Source organism: Harmonia axyridis, chromosome X (assembly GCF_914767665.1).
Source record: "Harmonia axyridis chromosome X, icHarAxyr1.1, whole genome shotgun sequence".
Taxonomy (NCBI): Eukaryota; Metazoa; Arthropoda; class Insecta; order Coleoptera; family Coccinellidae; genus Harmonia; species Harmonia axyridis.
Window position 1 is genome coordinate 3,140,860 of NC_059508.1, and position 22,631 is coordinate 3,163,490.

The 22,631-nt window shown below is 33.1% G+C and overlaps 1 protein-coding gene across 6 annotated transcripts in view; it reads left to right on the top strand.

The window, feature by feature from the left end:
* Positions 1-22,631, top strand: part of LOC123686716 (nucleolysin TIA-1) — a 446,243-nt gene that overhangs the window by 318,119 nt on the left and 105,493 nt on the right. Inside the window, exon 1 of one of the 6 annotated variants that reach the window (XM_045626961.1) lies at positions 9,046-9,354. The exons of the other annotated variants lie outside the window; for them this stretch is intronic. Coding sequence (XP_045482917.1) covers positions 9,228-9,354 — 127 coding nt within the window. The 5' untranslated portion in view covers positions 9,046-9,227. Of the gene's footprint in view, positions 1-9,045; positions 9,355-22,631 lie in introns of those variants that run through there. 6 annotated transcript variants of the gene reach the window in all.

Sequence of the window (22,631 nt, forward strand, 5' to 3'; positions counted from 1 at the left end):
TTTTCCTAGTCCGGATCTGAATTACTCGATTTCAGAAATATTGAAGGAAGGCGCTAGTAAAGGGTGACAAAATTGTGAAATTTCACCCATAAGATGAACATCACCCTGTATATCCCAAACGAAGGTACTCAGGCAATTGAAAACTCTTGATACGAGTCCTCCATGATGTCCTTAATTCATGGTATCAGTTTGTCCCATTCTTCCCGGGGCACCCTGTATTTGTTACGAAATTTTTGGACATTTTTTTCTTCGATAATCTGCCCAGATTTCCGATTGCTCTGTTGATGCAATCAATATGAAATTTTGCAACTTAAAATTATTTGGAACATAAACAAGCAACATTTAAAATAGACTGAAATATTTGATTTTTTTCGATTTTCGATGTTTTGAGACCATTCCTGACTCAAAATACGGAATGTGCTCTGAGAGCTCAAAAATATGAATGTTATTCCAAATTTAAAATCATACTTTATCGGTATAGGAGAATCTTGTGTCAAAAATTCAGTATTTTCAATTTTTATTTTTGCTACAAACATTTCTAGAATTTGCAAATCATTATAACAAAGTAAAATGCAATTTCACTCATACATGTTCAACGGATAGGCAGCAGAAAACATGAAAGGTATCTAAATCAGCCGATATTGTAGGCATCTGTTAACACTACGTTCACCCTCTTCTTCTGCTCGTACAAAATTTACTAGCATATTGACAGTTTTAGCCACTTGAAATTCAACTCCATCAGGTATTCCGTTTTTGCCCTCTTTACGTCAGTCAACGATACGAGAAGGAATTCAAACCGATATCCATAAGAACTGTAATTTTCGACCTTTTATGTCGATTTATTGTTTCTTGAGAGAAAAGTTCTTAGTGTCCCACAGGCATTATACCTGGCAGTTGATTTAAAAGTAAACGTTCGGCACAAGTTTTCACAGAACCATAATTCTCATGGTCTTGACGTATATCGATAGCATGTTCTTCACGCTTGGGACAAAAGTTCATTGAAATCCCATACATAAACAAAATGATGAATCAAAACACCACACATTCAACACTATGGTTTTTTTTATTTTTTCTCGCATTCCAAACATCCTACATTCGATAAATTAGAATTAACGTATAATTAGAAACACTTTGTTTTGTTATTTAACAGCCGGATTCAAAATTCGAATGAAAAACTACGAAATTATTAGAGCTAGAAGTTAAATTCAGTATTAAAATTGCAATACATGTTTTCAATTTTATGATCATTGATTTGTGACACGGCGCATTTTCTTGATGAAACAGCACCTTTTTTTCTTCAAATGAGGGCGTTTTTTAACGATTTCATCCTTTAAACGATACAATAATCAAGAGGTAATCAATGAATTTTATACCTCGCGCATCCCAGAAACCGATGCCATAACCTTGCCAGCTGACTGTTGTGATTTTCCTCGCTTTGGATTCGGTTCATCATGTGCAGTCCACTCAGCTGACTGTCGATTAGACTCCGAAGTGAAATGATGGAGCCATGTTCCATCCATTGTCACATATCGACGCAAAAATTCAGGTTTATTGCACTTAAACAGCTTCAAACACTGCTCAGAATCATCAACACGTTGTTGCTTTTGATCGATTGTGAGCTCGCGCTGCACCCATTCCACTTTACGGTCATTCAAAATTATTTTGTGAACTTTTTTGATTTTTCGTCGGTGACAGCCTCTTTTGGGCGTCCACTGCGTTCGTCGTCTTCGGTGCTCATTTCACCACGTTTAAACTTAGCATACCGAACAATGATGGTTGATTTTCCTGGTGCAGACCCCGGTAACTCTTCATCAAGTCAAGATTTTGCTTCAACTGTAATTTTTCCCTTCAAAAAGCAATATTTTATCAGCACACGAAATTCTTTTTTTCCATCTCTTTTCAAATAACAAAAGTAGCTACACTCACAAATCAATATCTCACAAACTAATGGTCGGACTGCTGACAAATTTTGACATGTTTGAAGGTTGGTACTAACTAAAAATCGTTTAACACTAGCACCGCCATCTGTGCATCAGATCGGGGACTGTTCAATTGGCCTGATATGCACTAATATTTACCAGGATACGGATGCCATAACCTGGTCAGCTGATTCTTAAGATTTTGGTTACTTAGGACTGCTTTCCACACAGCTGACACTCTCTTTGACTCTGGAGTGAATCCATATTTCATTCATTGTCACGATGGAAGCAAAAAATCTTGTTTATTTCACTTAAACAGTTCCAAACAACATTCGTATTATAGACACTTTCAAATTTGTCTATAATACGACGAATAATGAGTCGATGTATGTCTTTATTAGTCATTTTAGATTATTTCAAGTGGCAAATTCACAAAATACAAACTTCATAAAATAATTTTTTTCGTAAATCGCAAACATTCAGCATTACAAAATAATGGAATTTGACACGTATATTATTTGATTGAACAGAATAGAAAATGTTCCACCTCTTCTTATATAGTTTTGAATATCAATTCAGTAGAATGCGCGTTTTTTCCATGCCAATTTAATAATATTAAATCAGAAAATCTAACAAAACTTTTTATATATCGTTATCTGAACACACAAACTTCAACGGATTGAATCTATTGCCTCGCATAGGGTTTTGTTCATTTTTTCTATTCCAAATAGATTATGCAAGTTTTATTGGAAGTAACTCCCTTATTTCCCAAAGGTGAAAATATTCTATAGTTCCGGGAAAACTGAAAAGTTGAGCCGATAATCAGGTTTTCCACAAATCATAAACATGAAATTGTTTCCCTGCATTTCTTTTTGCCTTCTGAAACCCCCAACGAACTGGCCAAAGTTCTTGATAATCTGAAACTCCTGTATTCTTGAATTAGAGTAGGAATTTTCACCCTCATTTAAAGTCGGGAAGCTAAAACCGCTTCGAATACTATTTAAAAGAAAGGGGTTTTCTTTTAATCATTATTAGCTAATAACCCTTCTTTTGTTTTCCCAGTAACCACGCCGGAAAGTGTACTAGAATTTGTTACTTTCATTTTAATTTGCTTTCACTTTGAGGGAAAAAACAAGATTACTCGAAGAATTAGTTTCATTAATTATTATGAGTAAATCTTCTGGCAAGTGTATAGCTATCCCTTCTTTTCATATCTGATTGCCTGGTTATTTTCAATATCTACCGTTCTTTTGATTGAAATAGAACTAATTATACACCATTCTCATTTCCCCTCTCATACTCTCATTACCATCCCTTCTCATGTATTTCATTTAATTTTTTTTTAATACATTTTCCTGGACGGTGGAACTCATTGAATAATTTACGTTGCTCATTCATATTTTAGATTGAGATCAATATACAGTTGTATCGTGAAGCTGAATTAATAATTTGCCTTTGCTTTTGTTGCATTTCTTATGAAGATCAATAAATAATTCTTTCTGAACATATTTATATCGAGATCAAGAAACCCTGATAAGACTTGCGAATTTCCCACGAAAGTTCCTTCACCCTTGGTTTCTGGAAAGTTTGTCGGTTGAAATAATATGAAATTATAGATCAAATTTTCATTCGAAAATTGGTTGTAATGATAACGTACGATGTCCCTCTCCCGTGGAAACTTCTCAAATTGGAAGGATTTTCAAACTTATTGGAGACGCTCCTGATTGCCGATGATACCAACTGTTTTTTCTGAAATCATTAGAGTCGAAATTTTCAGAATATTCAAATCGAATAATTCGTTAAACTGTTATTCCCTATTGCAAACGACAGCAACTTGTCATTAAAAATGAAAGCGAAAATACCCTCAATCACCAAGCCATCTACATGATAATAGTAGTGAAAAACTAGAGGAGGCAGCCATAAAAACATAGTTTGCCAACTTTAATTTTGTTACTTTATATGGAATTATTCTTTCGGGTATGTCCATATACATAGTCACTTGTATGTACTTGTATGACAAGAGAGAGCAATAAGAATAATCGTATATTTGAAAAAACGGAGCTGAAGGGATAAATTAAAGCACTTTAAGTTCTTATAATTGTGCTTCATACAGGGTGTCCGAACGAAAGTTTGCCTCCTCCTCAGATCTCAGAAACGAAGAATTTTCGAATATAAAAAAAAACAGGCCAACTTCTATGAAACTTGGAGTTTTGAAAAATCCAAAAATAATTCTCAAGTTTTGTATTAGGGGGAAAGAATTCCTATGACGACTTTGTTCTCAAAAAACCACTTGAGGGTGGTAAAAACCTCAAATTTTTTTTGATAGGAAAGAAAATTACGGATGTGCTTCAGTTAAGAAGCTTTTTTTGTTTTCTAAAAATCCTAATTGAACTAAACCACATCAACTCCTCCCTAAAATAATTGGGGCTTATTGCCACCCTCAGGTGTTTTTTTCGGGTCAATGTCGTCATAGTTCTTTTTCCCATCTTGAAAATTTTAAGATTCTTCAAAACTCTTAGGTTCCTGAGTTTGAAAGGTTCAACTTTCTGTTTAAGATAAAATTTTGACGGTAAGTTCATTATTACTACATTATCTCGTGAATAATGAACCAATTTGAAAAATTTCAACTGGGGTGTGTGAAGAACATGAATAACTTTCAAACTAACCAACACTCAACATATCTACCCTATTCAAAACATTTGGGGGTTCATGCCACCTTCATGGGGGTGTTTTTTTCGGAATAAACTCATGATGGAAATCGCCATCCTTATAACAGAAGTTGATCTGTTTTTTTTTAAATCTTCGAGAATTCTTTGTTCCGCAGTCCAACTGACGTCATACCCACGCAGAATGTCATCTATCATTTAATTTTTTACTGTTCAATTTTATCGGTTTTTTGAAACTCCCATCAAGCATCAAATCTTTCCGAAATATCATTGCTTTCGCCTGATTCGTATTCGATAAAAGGATATAAATCAAAATACAGGGTGATTCACAGGGATGGCCCATTTGACGTTTATGGAAAACTAATCCAAATTTTGAGCTGAAAATATTGGGGTTTGAGACAATGATCTTTTTCCCTAGAATATTTTCAGATCTCCACCACTTCCGGTTATACCGGAAACAGACTACTACTTCCTTATTTCAAATGACACACCCAGTATATTATTGCATACTTGAAAAGCTTTTTTGATGGCAAGGCAATATGCCATACCTTGGGTAAAAACTCAACGGTTCATGAGTTATTGGGATTCTTATAAAAAAAAGTGGTAGCGATGATCACTCACATTTTTTTAATATTTCAGCAGAAAAAGCTTTTTTCGGAATTTTTTTTTTCCTTTTCGATTCCGCAAATAGGCAGAATTATAATACTGTTTGCGGTTTGGACCAAAAATGTACAGGGTGTTTATGAGAGGATCATGAACTTGGACAACTCAAATTCATCAAAACTCAAGATTTTCAAATTAGAACCCATAATTTTTTTCATTTAAGTCGATTCAAGGTACAAAAATAGTGGGGGTTACTTGAACGAACCCTATACCTAAAATGAATACTTGAGAAATTTTTGAGGAATTCATAAACTAATACAATTTTCAATTACGAATAATTCGTTACAATTCTTGATATGTCAAATTTAAATATCCAAACATCGAATTTTAGACAGTTATTAACACAGTTATAAATAGCGGTTTTTCCTCATTTGAAGTTCTTCCTCGATAACTCTTAAAGTATTCATTTTAGGTAAAGGGTTTGCTTGAGTAACCCCCACTATTTTTGTACGTAGAATCGAATGGAATAATAAAAAATATAGGTTCTAATTTGGAAATCTTGAGTTTTGATGAATTTGAGTTGTCCAAGTTCATGATCCTCTTATGACAACCCTGTACATTTTTGGTCCAAGCCGCAAACAGTCTTATAATAATACGTATTTGCGAAATCGAAAACGAAAAAAATTGTTTCGAAAAAAGCTTTTTCTGCTGAAATATTCAAAAAAATGTGAGTCCTCATCGCCTCTATTTTTTTATAAGAATCCCAATAACTCATGAACCATTGAGTTTTTACCCAATGTATGGCATATTGCCGAAATTGCCATCAAAAAAGCTATCTAATGATGCAATAATATACTGGGTGTGCCATTTGAAATAAGGAAGTAGTAGTCTATTTCCGGTATAACCGAAAGTTGTAGAGATCTGAAAATATTTTAGGGAGAAAGATCGTTGTCTCAAACCCCAATATGCAAATTTTCAGCTCAAAATTATGATAAGTTATCCATAAACGTCCAATAGGCCATCCCGGTGAATCACCCTGTATAACGTATTATTTTGGAAGAGTCCAATTTTTTTTCTTTCTCAATATCACCAGATTCACGTACACACACCTACTGGGTGTGTTCTAATTTTCGAGCTCCCCTATATGGAAACAGGATAACCAAAAAGGATTCGATATATAAAGGCGAAAATAAAGGCACCAAGTCGAAATATATGGCAATAGTAATGGTTCTAACTAACTACACAATCAGCTCCGTATTGTAGCAATATTGCAGCGCAAACTGTTGAACGTCGTGGTATTGACACATTCAAGAACGAACGTGCTATCTTCGTTCTTGGGGCGATAATATAACGCTACGCTCGAGAAAGTGTAATTAAAACTAAATTCACCCTTATGATATCTGTTTCCTTTTTTCATTTAATTAAACTTGGATTCGATATCGCCAAGAGGTAGAGGAATACAAACCTTCTTTCTAGAGATATTAGACAATTTGTTCTGGCATTCTTCGAGTCAACTTCTGTACTCATTTCATCGAGGGATTTTGGTCTATTCTTTTCAACAATAAACCCTCGGAATTATTGAGAAGAAATCATATCCATTTGAAACTTTCGCATTTTTCTCTTAAGAATGTGAAGAATCTTAAAAAAATTGCAATGAGTTTACCACAATGTTGCCTCATCGCTGAAATGTTTATGGAACGAAACATTCCAATTCCCCATAACATTTATATTGGATAAAACTGAATTTATTTCATGGAATTTTCACAATTAATTCATGAAATAACCATTCACGCATAAACCTGAAATTCAACCAACTATGACTAAAATGAAATGCTCATACATAATTTCATGAAAATCAAATATGGATTCCAATTAATTTCAAGGATTTGCGGACACAGACCGACAAAGATATATGATATACAAAATGATTTTGAATGCACTTTCATAATGAAAATTTAAAATTGGATAAAACAATTATTCATTCTTAAAGATATAACAAAGATGTCCTCCACCTCCCGCAACTAAGAAATGAAAATTTTGATAATTCGTTTCAAATAATTAGGGAGGAAATGGGGAATTACAGAGTTTTCAAATTGCTTCTACAGTTTCCGACTGATTCTACCGGTTTTATTATTTTTTCTGCATTGAAACTGTCTGATTGTTTCATTATCTCCGATAATTTAAAATCGATTGAGGATGAAATATTTGGCCTTCCCAGATATTTTCAGAATTCAAGTTGAAAAAAAATGAGAAAAATATCCTTCCGTCCATGGTCCAGAAGTTTTCTCAGAAACTCTACGTATAATGAAATTTGATGATTGAAAACTTCATATCTCCATGAAATTACTCCATCAACTTGTGTTGCCAGTTCTTGCGCCAATCTGAACAGCGCAGAAATTAAATGTCCGAATAGCTATTAGCACAAAATTTGGAAAACAGCTCTGTTCGCTAAACCACATCAATTTAGCATTAAAATCGAATCTGAAGTCCTGAGAATGAAAGTATTACAATCACTACTGTAATCAACTTTCGAATTCCGACTGATTTTATAAAATTTCATTATTTATCCCCTTAAACACGAGTAGGAAGTTCTGCATTTAGGGGTTGTCGTAATCAATCATCGTATGCTGTAAAATAACGCATCATTCACAACGAAACATACCGTGTGTTGAGTTTTCCTCGAATTTCGCCAGTTTGGTACAGAGTTCTTGCGCCAATCTAAGAAGCGCAGATAAATATCTGCGCTTCTTAGATGTTCGAATAGATATCAGCATGAAATTTGGAAAACAACGCTGTTTGCTAAATCATATCAATACTTCTATCTTTAAAATCGAACCCATCGAATCTGAAGCCGTGAAAATGAGAGTATTACATTCACCACTTTAATCAACTTTCGAGTTCAGACTGATTTTATAAAATTTCATTATTTATCCCCTCAAACACGAGTAGGAAGTTCTGCATTTAGGGGTTGTCGTAATCAATCATCGTATGCTGTAAAATAACGCATCATTCAAAACGAAACATACCGTGTGTTGAGTTTTCCTCGAATTTCGCCAGTTTGGTACAGAGTTCTTGCGCCAATCTAAGAAGCGCAGATATTTAGATGTTCGAATAGATATCAGCATGAAATTTGGAAAACAACGCTGTTTGCTAAATCATATCAATACTTCTATCTTAAAAATCGAACCCATCGAATCTGAAGCCCTGAAAATGAAAGTATAACAATCACCACTTTAATCAACTTTCGAGTTCAGACTGATTTTATAAAATTTCATTATTTATCCCCTTAAACACGAGTAAGAAGTTCTGCATTTAGGGGTTGTCGTAACCACTCATCATTTGCGGTAACATAACGCATCATTCACAACGACACATTCCGTGTGTTGAGTTTTCCTCAAATTTCGCCAGTTTGGTACAGAGTTCTTGCGCCAATCTGAGCAGCGCAGAAACTCAGAAGTCCGATATTAGCATAAAAATTGGAAAACAACTCTGTTTGCTAAACCACATCAAATTATCTTCAAAACTGAACCCAACGAAACTGAAGTCCTGAAAATGATAGTATTACAATCACTACTTTAATCAACTTTCGAGTTCAGACTGATTTTATAAAATTTCATTATTTATCCCCTCAAACACGAGTACGAAGTTCTGCATTGAGGGGTTGTCGTAATCACTCATCAGTTGCGGTAAAATAACGCATCATTCACAACGAAACATACCGTGTGTTGCGTTTTCCTCGAATTTCGCCAGTTTGGTACAGAGTTCTTGCGCCAATCTGAGCAGCGCAGAAATTTAGATGTCCGAAAAGCGACACACTCCCTCAACAAATTTGCTTGGTTTATGTTGCGGCAGTTCGAGTCTTCAGACGGCAGTGTGTACACGTCCTGCGCCCTTAGTCGCGTGATGTGAATCGCAAAGAGCACGTTATCAGTCTAGTTTTGGCTTGCGCCGCTGCCTGTTCGGTGTAGCACGCGCTAAACGCACATGTTCTTGCAGTGTTACTAGTGACATAGTGACTTCTGACGCTTCGAAAACAAATATGTTAACTATGTCAACTTTGATGATGCCAACCCCTGCTACTATCACAATGTCGACACCTGGACCCCCTATGCAAAAAATCGAGACGAAAATTCCACTAAACCATAACACCACCTCTAATAAAGCAGGTATGTCAAACTTGAGCAACACGTGTTTCTTCGCTTTTATCTCTTTTAGTTGTCTTGACTTGACTTGGTACAGAAACTTCGAATTTTTTCAGACGAACTTTACCAAACTCCAAACTTAATTCAAACTTTCATATATTCTTGAAAAACTTTTTTTATATTAATTCTAAGTGTTTTGAAATTTCAATTTCCCCTATTTTTTAATTCTGATTGAAATAAAATTTCAACATTATAACTTTGTTCTTAGTTTCGCGTATTTTTCACGGAGCTTAAAGCGCGATAGCTGTAATGAGACACGCTGAAAGCTCCTTCCACCTTTTTTCTTTCATTATAAAATTTTTATTTCACTAGAAATCCAAACTGTTGGAACTTCATTTCTTTGTATTTTTTATCGATAATTCTTCATTTTCAATAAAAATAACTTTTCGAGAACAAATTTCACATTGGGGTTCATTATTTCCTCTATCTCCATAGATCTCTCGCAATCGCAAGATTTTATCGTATCTGTACAAATTTTTAGTAGAATTTCAACGCAAAATGTAAGCTTTGAAAATTCGAATAAAGCCAAAATTATTTTTTTAAATGGTTCAAATAAAAAATTATAAACCAATTCCTTAAAAACTATTTTCAGCGCGCTATTCAAAGTCCTTCGGACTTTATGAGAAAAGGAATTAGCTTGCATTGTTGGTTTTTTGTTATTGTAAGTGCCACTTTTCCTTTCATAGTATTGTTATTGAAGTGCTAATTTTTTTTGCTTTGACATTTAGTTTGTTTACAGTACTTTGCACTTTAGTTGTAAACATTGTAAGTGCCAGAAATGTGTAGACAGATTACAGATGTAAGTCGGTGACAAATCCACGTATAGAATGTCATAACAGTTTCTGCATGCAGATGAGCGTTATGCTAAAATTGCAGTAAAAACACGGTTGTGCGGAAAATATGTGAAATATTTTACCGAAGTTACATACTCTTGGATAGGAAAAATATATAAGAAAATCGAGAGAACGAATAGGTTTACTGTATGAAACAATAGCAGATAATATACGAATTGAATTACATCTATTCTTAGCAGGTTGTCGACTTGTTCGACGGCCGAATGGTTTTCTATTGCTTCCCCTTTGTTATGCCGATTTTTAATCTGCTTAATGCTGTAGGCTGCACTTTGATTGTGAAATTTTGCCTATAGCGCTGGCAGATGAACTTCCAGCAGTGGAGAAAAACTTTCCTTGTCTCCACTTGCTTCAATCTTAGTAAAACGTTTTGACAGTTTTAGAGCTGGTACCCAATTGGCTATTTTTGGACAACAATAGTTATGAAATTGAGAACACGTATTGCTACTATGATATCTAATACAATATTTTTTATCTCAAAGTCCTAGCGTTTATATTAATCAATTTTTTAAATTTCGGAACGAATTATCTCAGCGATCTTTCTAATTTTCGCGTATAGAGATATTTGGCTTTCAAAGAGGAAATAATGAATCATAATGTGAATTTCATTGTTTTTCTGCTAAACTCAGATGGCCAGATCAAAAATTCGAGGCAACCACAATAGAAGACAAACGCGATTCCACAACATATCTTGTCTTTCTTTTCCTAATTCTCGATACTTTTTTGTCATGGTAGGTTGAATTATTGGACGTCAAAAAATTTGAAGTGTTCATATTATTGTTGTCATTTTTGACTGTCTTGATACATAAAGCACTTCAACTAGCGTCAATTTTTAACTGTCAAGTCAAAACGTTTTGACAGTTTTAGTGCTGGTACCAAATTGGATATTTCTGGCCAACAAGAGTATTGAGAACACGTATTGCTACTTTGATACCTAATACAATATTTTTTACCTCAAAGTCCTAGCGTTTATATTAATCAACTTTTTAAATTTCGGAACAAATTATCTCAGCGATCTTATTTATTTTCGCGTATAGAGATATTTGGCTTTCAAAGAGCAAATAATGAATCATAATGTGAATTTCAGTGTTTTTCTGCAAATCTCAGATGGCCAGATCAAAAATGCAAGGCACCCACAATAGAAGACAAACGCGATTCCATATCATATTTTGTCTTTCATTTTCTAATTCTCTATACTTTTTTTGTCATAGTAGGTTGAATTATTGTTGTCATTTTTGACTGTCTTGATACATAAAGCACTTCAACTAGCGTCAATTTTTAACTGTCAAGTCAAAACGTTTTGACAGTTTCAGTGCTGGTACCAAATTGTCTTTTTTTGGCCATCAATGATAATGAAAAATGATACCTAATACGATATTTTCACCTCAAAGTCCTAGCGGTTATATTTAGGAATTTTTTAAATTTCGGATTTCCGAACAAATTATCTTACCAACTCTTTTTTTTTGGCATATAGAGATATTTTGCGTTGAAAGAGGAAATAATGAATCATAATGTGAATTTCAGTGTTTTTCTTCTTTACTCAGATGGCCAGATCAAAAATCCACAGCAACCATAATAGAAGACAAAAACGCGATTCCATATCATATATGTATTTTCTTTTATTTTCTAATTCCCGATACTTTTTTGTCATAGTAGGTTGAATTATTTGACGTCAAAAAATTTGAAGTGTCCATATTATTGTTGTCATTGTTGACTGCCTTGATTCATAAAGCACTTCATCAAGCGTCAATTTTTAACTGTCGAGTCGCCTTGAATTTTCTACCTGAGGGTCGTAAAAGATCTTGCAGTGGATTCTATCCGAGCGTAGCTTCTTCTATGTAAAAGCGGTCAACTCGTTTGTTGTTTTTACAGGCGAAGAGGGGTAGGAACCCAGAAATTTTGGGTAATGAATAGGCGCGATTCGAGCTTTCTCTCTAGAATTTCGCAGAGTACGTAATTGTACACGACTTCACTTGGTGTATTTGGCTGTTCTGTTCAGTTGTTGTTTGCTTTAATATTTACTCCACCTGGTTCGATTTCAAGCACAGCCATGGCAAGAAGATTTTCAAACGTTTTTACTCAATGCAGCGTCTTAGGTAAGGAATTATTTCATATTTCGCATTTTGAATCTGATTTGATCGGACTGGTGAAACTAGTTCAGTCTATTTGAACTACAGACTATCGAAAACTACTTTTGTATGCATATTTTTATTCATGAATCTTTGAATGTTCCGAAAGGTTTGGTTACTATAAAATATGAACCTTTCTGAACAAAAAATACAATTATTAGTCAAGTCCTTGAAATCTTATAGAAGTGATTTTGTGTAAATATAGAATAGAATCATCACAAAAAACTGAATATCTCTTGAAACTTTGAAAAAATTTGATATTCTTGAACCGTTTTCGGAGGAATTTTTGCTGACTATATGTTGATATTATTTTTGTTGACATTTTCTAATTGAGAATGTAGAATATGAGAATCAAATGAAATATCTCTCCGCTGACAGTTAAGAGCTTTTTTCTTAAACTATAATCACAGAAATATCTATTTGTTTGTCTCTAAATAAAGGTTCACCAATAAGAACAAATCGAAATGGCTCATTTGCGAATACTGATAGAAATTTGCGAATAATTTATGAAAGACATTCTTCATTTAATCGACTCACTAGTACCAGTACTAAGCAAGGGCGTAGAAATGAGGGGGTACTGGGGGTAATTACACCCCCTAAGATTCCCAAAATATAAAATTTCAGAATTCTCCCAAAGACGAAGAACGAAAATTTTTCCATAAAATGAACGAATAATTATTATACTTTCTATCGAAATCGACACGGCAGTAAAAAATCGCACCCTTCTACTGTTTAGGAATATATTATTGTTTTCAAAATGCACTACGAGAACATCTATGTCCCAGGTTTATTATTTTCGTTCATAAATGCGCTTTGTCAGCGTCGCCCCTCATTTGTCATCTATGATTTTTGCATTCCTCATCGGTATACTCGTTCTTTTCGTTTTTTGTATAATTCTCGTCACAAAATTTTATCAATACTGTAGTTATCGAAGAACTGAACTGAGTAATTCGCATCGAAAAATTGTACAATTTATTGTGTTTCATTCAAATTGCAATTTATTTGTGAAGATATCAGTTTTGAATTGGCTATATCTACATGGTCTTCCTAACTTGGTACAAATGAAAATGACAGATTTCTCGGATCGTTTTCAGAAAAAAAAGTCTTATAACATGAGTCCACAAACGCGGAACTGATATTCAGGTGTTAAAGTTCAAGTTTTCTTCTCCTAGCACCCTTTCCTTCTCAAGATATTCAACTTGAATTGGCATAAATATTCAAATTTAAAGTTTTCATCATGTGATATGCTTATTTTGAATGCAAATCTACAGAGTGATATTTTTTCTGGAAGGGTGTCCCCTTCTTTCTTTCAGAACTATTTTTGGTGAACCACTGGTAGTTTAGAAAAGTGTAAAAAGAAACTCTGGTCCAGTACTACACTTTTTGGTTTGTTGTAATTTCATCATATCTGCTATCAATTTCGAGAAAAAAAATTCAAACAGCTCCCTAGTAATCCTCAGGAAAATCCAATTTATTATAAATATCCAGTTAGTGAGCTGTGATGAATAGATTAATTATAAGTTTTGGTACTTCTTTACCCACTCTGTAGCGAAGATTATTGAAGATTCGATAAACTGAGATGAGCATCACTGGAAACTACGACTACAAGAAACACCCGGTATCTCGCAAACAAAGCGTTTGCGGGTCATGTTTATGGGAGTTTTATTCTTAAAATTATCCAAGAAATCTTTCATTTTCCTTCGTAATTCCAATTTAGTAACACACAGTATAAATATTTAATGGATTCGGTCCTTACTTGGCGGAAATTCATTATAAATAAAATAAAACGAAGTAATTTCCACTATGTTATTTAATTGTTAGCAACAATTGTTTCGCCACACTGTGGCTTCATCAGGCTACATTTCTGAACTGATAAGAGTACAAAGGTTTTCGGAATCTTATATAGGAACAAAATTGACACAAAAATATTCGAAAGGGTATAAATTACAAAGTTATATTGGACCATTTACAGCCTGGGATTTCCAAACTATCGGAAGAAATTCAATAAAGGGGATGAGTTTACATCCGTTTGTTCGTTCAACAGAATATTTTGGGTATTATACCTGTTTATTTCTAGGGATTCTAAGAGGGTTAGTCTTAAGCTCTTGTTTTCTAAATGAAGAATTTTAAAGTTATTATTGAAGGTATGGTCCCATTCTTTTAAGTGATTCGCGTAGGTTGAAAACGAACTATCAGATGTATAACTCTTTTGGTGTTCCTTTATCCTTTTATTGAACGATCTTCCTGTTTGTCCAATATAAACCATAGGGCAATCATTACAGGTTAACTTGTAGACACCGGATTTAGTTTCTTTATCTGTTTTGTCTTTATTGTTTTTAATGAACATCTCTAAGTTGTTACTTGTTTTGAAGGATATTGTGTAATTGAATTTTGTTTTCAAGTATTTAGCAATCTTTTCAGAAATATTATTAACATAAGTTAACGAAAAAAATTTAGTATCAATACCATAATTTACCTTAGGGTATGTTAGACTCAAAGCTTGCTTTCTTTGTTTATTCCTCAAAATTTGATCAATAACATGTGGACTGTAACAGTTATTCACAGCTATTTGTTTAATTAAATTTAATTCTTTACAAAAATTAGCATGATTCATAGGTATATTGATTAATCTATGGATCATACAATTGTATGCAGCCATTTTTTGGTTTAACGGGTGGTTAGAAGTAGCATGGATGGTAGTATCAGTATGTGTAGGTTTTCTAAAAATACTGAAACTATGATAGTTATTATTTCTGGTAATTGTTAAATCAAGAAAGTTGAGAGAATTGTTATGTTCAATTTCAGAAGTGAATTTGATACTTGGGTGAATGTTATTGATAAATTCTGTGAACAAAGAAAGTTGTCTATTTGTACCTTTGAAGCAACATATAATATCGTCTACATATCTAAACCAATAAAGGAAATATTTTGTGTTATTGTTAGAGTGAATTTTGTTTTCTAAATTATTCATGAATATTTCTGCTAGGATTGGACTTAAAGGGTTACCCATAATCAAACCTTCATCAGACTTATAAATGGTTTCATTAAATTGAAAGTAATTTTGACTGAGGCATATTTCTAAGCAATTTAAAATGTCATTCATTATAATCGGATTTGTGTTATTGGTAACAAGTAATTCTTTTATTATTTTAATAGTTTCTGCTGGGGGAATGCTAGGAAATAAGTTCTGTACATCGAAAGAAACAAATTTAGATTTGTTAGGCAAATAAATATGTTTTATTTTCTCAATCAGTTCTAAACTATTTCTTATCGAGTATACAGAATTAAATTTTGTTTCTTTTTGTATAATTGTTATTAGAGCTCTTGATAATTTGATGCTTGGTGCTGAAATGAAAGAAACTATAGGTCTGATGGGGTTATTATCTTTATGAAGCTTTACTAAAGAATATAATTTTGGAATCTGTGGATTCATTAAAATAAGTTTGTGTGTTTGTTGATTTTGGAAAAGACTAACGGATTGATTTATTGTTTCTTTTATTATTTTTTGAAAAGAATTGGTTGGGTCTTTTTTCATAATTTTGAATTTTTTTGGATTTAAAAAGTCTAATGTTTTTTCAATATATTCTGATCTAGTTAGGGCGACAATACTGTTTCCTTTATCGGCTCGAGTAAAAACTAAATTATTTTCATTGCTTTTTGTTACAATTGACTTGACAATTTTTTGGTCAACTGTCGTAGGGCTGGGTATTATTTTTGTTTTCAATATGTTTTTGATGTTATGTTTGTCTGAATTTAAGTTTGAGTGTCCTGATTTGGAGTATGATTGTAAAGCTAACTCTGAATCAATTGCTAAGTACTCTAAAGATTTATTTGAATGGTCTCTAAGATTATATTTAAATCCTTTTTCCAATAGTTTAGTTTCATTGGAATCGAATTTAACATTTGATAAATTAATAAATTTTGGAAAGAACTTATGAGTTGAGAACGAACTTGGATTTGTTTCTTTGGCTAAAGTTTTATGTTTGTTATAAATAAGGTTTTTCAATTTTTTGTTTTGATTTAAAAAATTTTTATGAATAATGTTATTAATGTGTTCTCTAGTGTTCATATCAACAATATCGAATTCTAGAGGATGTAATCTACTAGTTAACTCTGAATGAATTACCTTTATATAAACATTATATATGTCCCTCTGGTGGTATTCTTTCTTCATATCATTCTTGAGCCATTTCTTCATTCCTTGTAATCTTCCTATCTTCGCTGCTGGACTCTTATTGTTTGTTCTCAAATTGATGTATTTCGGGAACACATCTTGATGTAGACATTTGGAATAGAACCAAATGTTTTGTGTATTTTTTCTGCTTCTAAGTAGAAGTTTAAAATACCATCGGACCAAGAAGCTAATATCTGCTTCTAATAAATATTTAATGGATTCGGTCCTTACTTGGCGGAAATTCATTATAAATAAAATAAAACGAAGTAATTTCCACTATGTTATTTAATTGTTAGCAACAATTGTTTCGCCACACTGTGGCTTCATCAGGCTACATTTCTGAACTGATAAGAGTACAAAGGTTTTCGGAATCTTATATAGGAACAAAATTGACACAAAAATATTCGAAAGGGTATAAATTACAAAGTTATATTGGACCATTTACAGCCTGGGATTTCCAAACTATCGGAAGAAATTCAATAAAGACACAGTATAAGGTAAAATGAGCACTGATTTTTTGATAGAGCAATTCACTAATTTCTAACCTACTGAACAAAACTCAGATACAAAAAAAATATCATTATATATCCATTTCAAATTTTTTCAATGGATAAACAATCTAATTTGAAAAACAAAATCAGTTGCATTTGAAAGTGTCGTTATTTTTTTTAGTTGTATATCCAGTTGTTATTTGAACCAGTAATTGGGATTGTAAAATAAAAGCGCAATTAGTGTTCTGGATTCAAACTAGCATACATTTTTCACTCAAAATTGAATGGGGAACGCGAAAAATGCATAATTTCTTTTTTACCAGTAGCGTTAAAAATATAATGATGCACTCCTTGTTCGCAATTGGTGGCAACTGAAAATGTGATTCCTTTTTCGAAATGAAGCACCTATTGCACACAAACATTGTTTCGAATTCAATTGAAAATATTTTGAAAACTGGAAGTTATGAATAAAAATTACTTTTAATTTTTATATTCAACAACCTGTATTCTTGCAACGAACTATATTTGAAAAAATAAATATTGAGGAAGTCATTTATTTTCAAGACGATCTCTTGTTTCAATTTGGCACCATAGTTTCGGGGTATGTATATTAATATACATGCTGAGTTGAAGATCAGAATGCCAGTTTCCAATCTGAAATTGAAGATGGTAAATTGAAAACACAAAAAACTCGCCTAGTCTCACTGATATTCATCGTAGGATCTTACATATGTTTATCGTTTATTTCCTTGAAAATCTTGACTTTGAGGCATCTGAACTATTCTATTATTATTCTATTATCGATTGATATGAGGGATGACATGAAACTAAGTATGTAATGAATTGGGACAGAAAGGATGAATGTTGAGGTGTCCATTTACCACCCAGTAGATATCGTCTTTCTTGAAAGAATTGCACTGAAATCTAATGCGGTAGAATGTAACTCGGTACAGAAAGGAATCGGAGTCGCGACAACGGCTTAGCTGATATTCAGGATTCTCCCTTCAGGAAAAACGGTGGAGGAAAAAATTGATCTAGAACGGCGAACTGAATTTTTGAACGCCCGTTCCACGAACATTTTATATTCGAGTTTGCCGAATTTTGAGCCCCAGTGAAGCTAGCAGAACCAAGATTTCCGTAGTTTTGTGCTATTTTATTACTCTTTTGAAAAATGCTCATGGAGTTTTCATGGACAATCTGATTACACCATAATTTCAATCCCACTGCCAAATTTCTGATATTACGTTTTAGAAAAAAAGTCCTAAACCATAAAGGATAAATTCACTCGCATAGTAATGTAAGGCTCTATTCAGACTGATTTTAACATGAGTTCTTCTAGACTCATCTTGAACTGGCAGTGCCAAATGCAAATCGAACGTACATGGAAAATTTGATTGAACCATAATTTTCGATTCATTATTCAGAATTTAGACACACCTTCAAAACCACTGCCAAATTTCTAGATTTACATTAAAAAAAAATACTGGGTTCTGCTAATATTTTAGTGACAACAGATCCGACCGAGTTAAATTTCACACAACATAAAGATGGATATTAACAATTTCTATCTATACAGGGTTAGAACTATTCAGAGGGGCACTACAGGAATATCGAAAACCGTTAGAAATACAGGGTGGCTTGAATTACAAAAAAGTTGTGTTATTTAGGAATTAGTGTGTTGGTTTCGAGGTTGGTTCCCGAGATATCTCGAAAAAACTGAAAATCGAGATTTTCTTTTTTTTCTGTATAACTCATTAGTTTCTGAAGATAACTTCACGAAATTCGGTTCGTTGTCATTAGCTACTCAATATATTCAGATTTTTTCTGTTTTCCATTGTTTCAGAGACGCGATAGTCATTTCTTTTCTTATTGGTTTTCCTTATGAGGTGGTACAGAAAAAAAATGCGAATTCAAAAATGTATCACACTCTACAAGAATATCGAGTCTAGGTACGCAAATTTGAAGAGTTGTTATGTGAAATCATCATTTGACTATCGCGTATCTGAAACAATGGAAAACAGAAAAAATCTGACGACACCATTAGAATGTCCATATTGTATAATGGCTACAAACCAAATTTCATGAAGTTATCTCCAAAAACAAATGAGTTATATAGAAAAAAAAAGAAAATCTCGATGTTCAGGTTTTTCAAGAACCAATGGAGATATTTTTGTAGAGTTAGAAAGACAGGTTGGCTCAAATTACAAAAAAGTTGCGTTAATTAGACTAAATAACGCAACTTTTTTTGTAATTTGAGTCAACCTGTCTTTCTAACTGTTTTCGATAGCTCTGTAGTGGCCCTCTAAATAGTTCTAACCCTGTATACAGAATTTCATGTTGATCGGATTACCAGAAAAATAAAAAATTTCAGAATCCAGAGCATTTGTTGGAAGCTATTTGAGCTATTCTAATGAATTTTGGTATAAAAATCAATTATTATGCCCCATTGATTAATCTAGCTCAAGATATTGATCCATGAATTTTTATAGCAAAGAATTAAGGAATCAAATTTCCAAAAATTTATAATTATAAAAATTGACTACACCGAATTATGGAATTTTTTAACATGAAATGCTTCTAATGGATACAAAATGTTCACTGCAAGGTTCTACCTTAATTAGTTCCAAAATTATTCAATCTCGCCCTCTCAAGATCCAAATTTGACACGTTTCATGTCTGTAATCTCGCTATCAAAGGTTTGATTCGGAAGAGGATGAATATTTTTTCATTTCAAATTCGCTTTTTATCGAGAAATCTTTCAATTCGAAATATGCTTCGAGATGAAAGAAAATTTTAAACCATTGTGTAAAATTTCCAGTATTTTTTTTACGAAATCGAATAATTTTCAGCGCGAAGTTGTGCATGATAATCTCAAATTTTCCCGATGAGCTTCCGTGAAATAGTGAAACTAATAAATCCCAATGTTGAAATTGCAGTATTTCCACGAAAAATTCCGGAGTTTCTTTGTTGGAAATAATGAATTGAAAGAAAAGGAAGCATGAAACATAATTCCCTACTTCTCGCTCAATCCATCTCATTGCATTTGGTCCGTAAGAATGTTTCACTCGAGCAATTGTACAGTCTACACAACCTTGGTTAACTTCGGGTCCAGAGATCCAATTTGAGCTTCACACTTCTGGCCAGTCAGCTTTTCAGCCAATCATTATGTAATTTATACATTTTCAAGAGGAAATTATATTCTGCTTCCACAGCATTTCACCCGGTATCTCGTAGAGATAAATTATCACTTGGTATGAATAAACAAATGGTGTCGGGTCTTTTTAACGGAAAGAATTGTTATTCATTTTCTTATCGTCGAGACTACGTGCATATCGATATATTAAAAATAGGAGTTGTTTCTTGCGAACGAGATAGAACTAAAACGTTATTTTTGTTTATTCTTTCCAATAATGAACCATTGCAATTTTTCAAGGAAAAAATGTTAACCTCCCCTGAAATTTCATCGAAATTAATTTGTACAGTACATCCCATTTTGGGTGAGACAGCCAGGTTTCTCGCTTGTCATTTAAGATAGATCCTTGCGGTTTTCACGTTCCTGTCCTACTTTTTCGTGAAACTCAAGTTAGTCTAATCAGATTGTGCATAACTGTTTCCGTTCAAAAGATACAGGGTCATTTTGGAAATGGATACTTTTCGGACCCCTTCTTTATCTCCGAAGTTCGTAGAAATAATGCTGAGGTAAAAACTACATCTGAATCAAATTCTGCGTAGAATCCAGTGGCGTACTCAATTTTTTTTTCGGGGTATGGTTTTGAAGATTCAACACAAACCTATATTTTTTTTAATGGAACACCCTGTATATTATTACTTCGTTGGATTCGTGATTTTTCCTTCAAAATGATGTATGAGGTAGGATGTTCAGAAATATTAAAAAACACTGAAACATCAAATAATGATGGTTTTTTTGTTGATGGGCAATGGATTTCCCATATAAAAAAAATCAATAATAATAATAATAATAATAATAATACATTGCGATGACAGCTAGATCAAATTGGTTTTTTCTTCCGAATGCTTGCTTGATAAAACAAATCTGCCAAATGCATAGTAGCCATAATAACAACGAGAATGTTTGTATCATCAATGACCTACTACTTTTTAAAAATCAAAAGTAATAATCCTCTTATTGAAACTTGGGAAATTCATGACCCATTAACAAAAAATCCATCATTATTTGATGGTTTAGTGTTTTTTTATATTTCTGAACGTCCTACCTACATAGTATCATACATCATTTTGAAGGAAAAAAAATTACGAATCCAACGAAGTAATAATATACAGGGTGTTCCATTAAAAAAAATATAGGTTTGTGTTGTATCTTCAGAACCATACCCCGAAAAAAAAATTGAGTACGCCACTGGATTCTACGCAGTATTCTGATTCAGATGTAGTTTTCACCTCAGCATTATTTCTTCTAACTTTCGGAGATAAAGGAGGGGTTCGAAAAGTATCAATTTCCAAAATCGCCCTGTATCTCTTGAACGGAAACAGTTATGCAAAATCTGATTAGACCAACTTGAGTTTCACAAAAAAGTAGGACAGGAACGTGAAAACCGCAAGGCTCTATCTTAAATAACAAGCGAGAAACCTGGCTGTCTCACCCAAAATGGGATGCACTGTACAATTGGTATAGTACATTGTTCCTTCTAGCTCAAGACTGGAGAGTACGATCAATATATAGAAAATAAATTAGGGTTTTAAATAGAAGGGACACAATTTAAAAAGATTATAATGGCAAGACTGTATTAATGTATCTTATTAAGCCCTACTTCAAATTTGTCCAGAATACGAAGAATAGTAAGTCGACATTTTCACTTTTCAGCGCTTCATTATATTTACAATGTAATCTTCTGTTAGAATCACACAAGATATAGAATGTTGGTTGATTGATATTGAAGTTTAGTAGTAGAATAGAACCTATCTACTTTGAGTGGTCATTTTAGAAGGACAATAATTGATAATTTATTGGTAGTAGCAACGGATTAGGCTCAAAAAATTGGAAATCAGATAAAATACGTAATTTGCAAGATTTGGCTGAAACGAAAACGATAAAAACATTTTAATATAATAATTAAACATAATTCATCTACCTATAGTAAAAATGTCTTTTACTATAAACTTCATTGAATTCAAAAATCTATTTCCATCAAGTAAATACCGTAACATTAAATTTATCAACGAGCCTTTTGGTTTTTTAGACAAGAAAATTTATCAAGTAGTTCATTTTCCAAAGCTGTTTGGAGTGCCTTTAAAAACGGAAACTGTAAAAATTATAGTGATAGCAATCTTAACAAAGTCTTGCATCTGCAGGAAATAATTTTGTAAGTTTTGAAGATGAAAATCAATTAGAATTTCCGTCTCAGTTTCTCAATTAAGTGTCGAACCTGAAAGTAGAATTCAAACTTTTCTCGGAGAGCATATATGAGAGCTATATCCATAGCATCAAGTCCAGTTGCGAAATGATTTGATTTTTTCGGGGATAGAAAGTCCCTAATATGACGATTCGTGTTTATTGAGCTCCGAAGGAGTTCATTCATTATTCCACATGGTTTTCTTCGAAATTGGGAAGAAAATG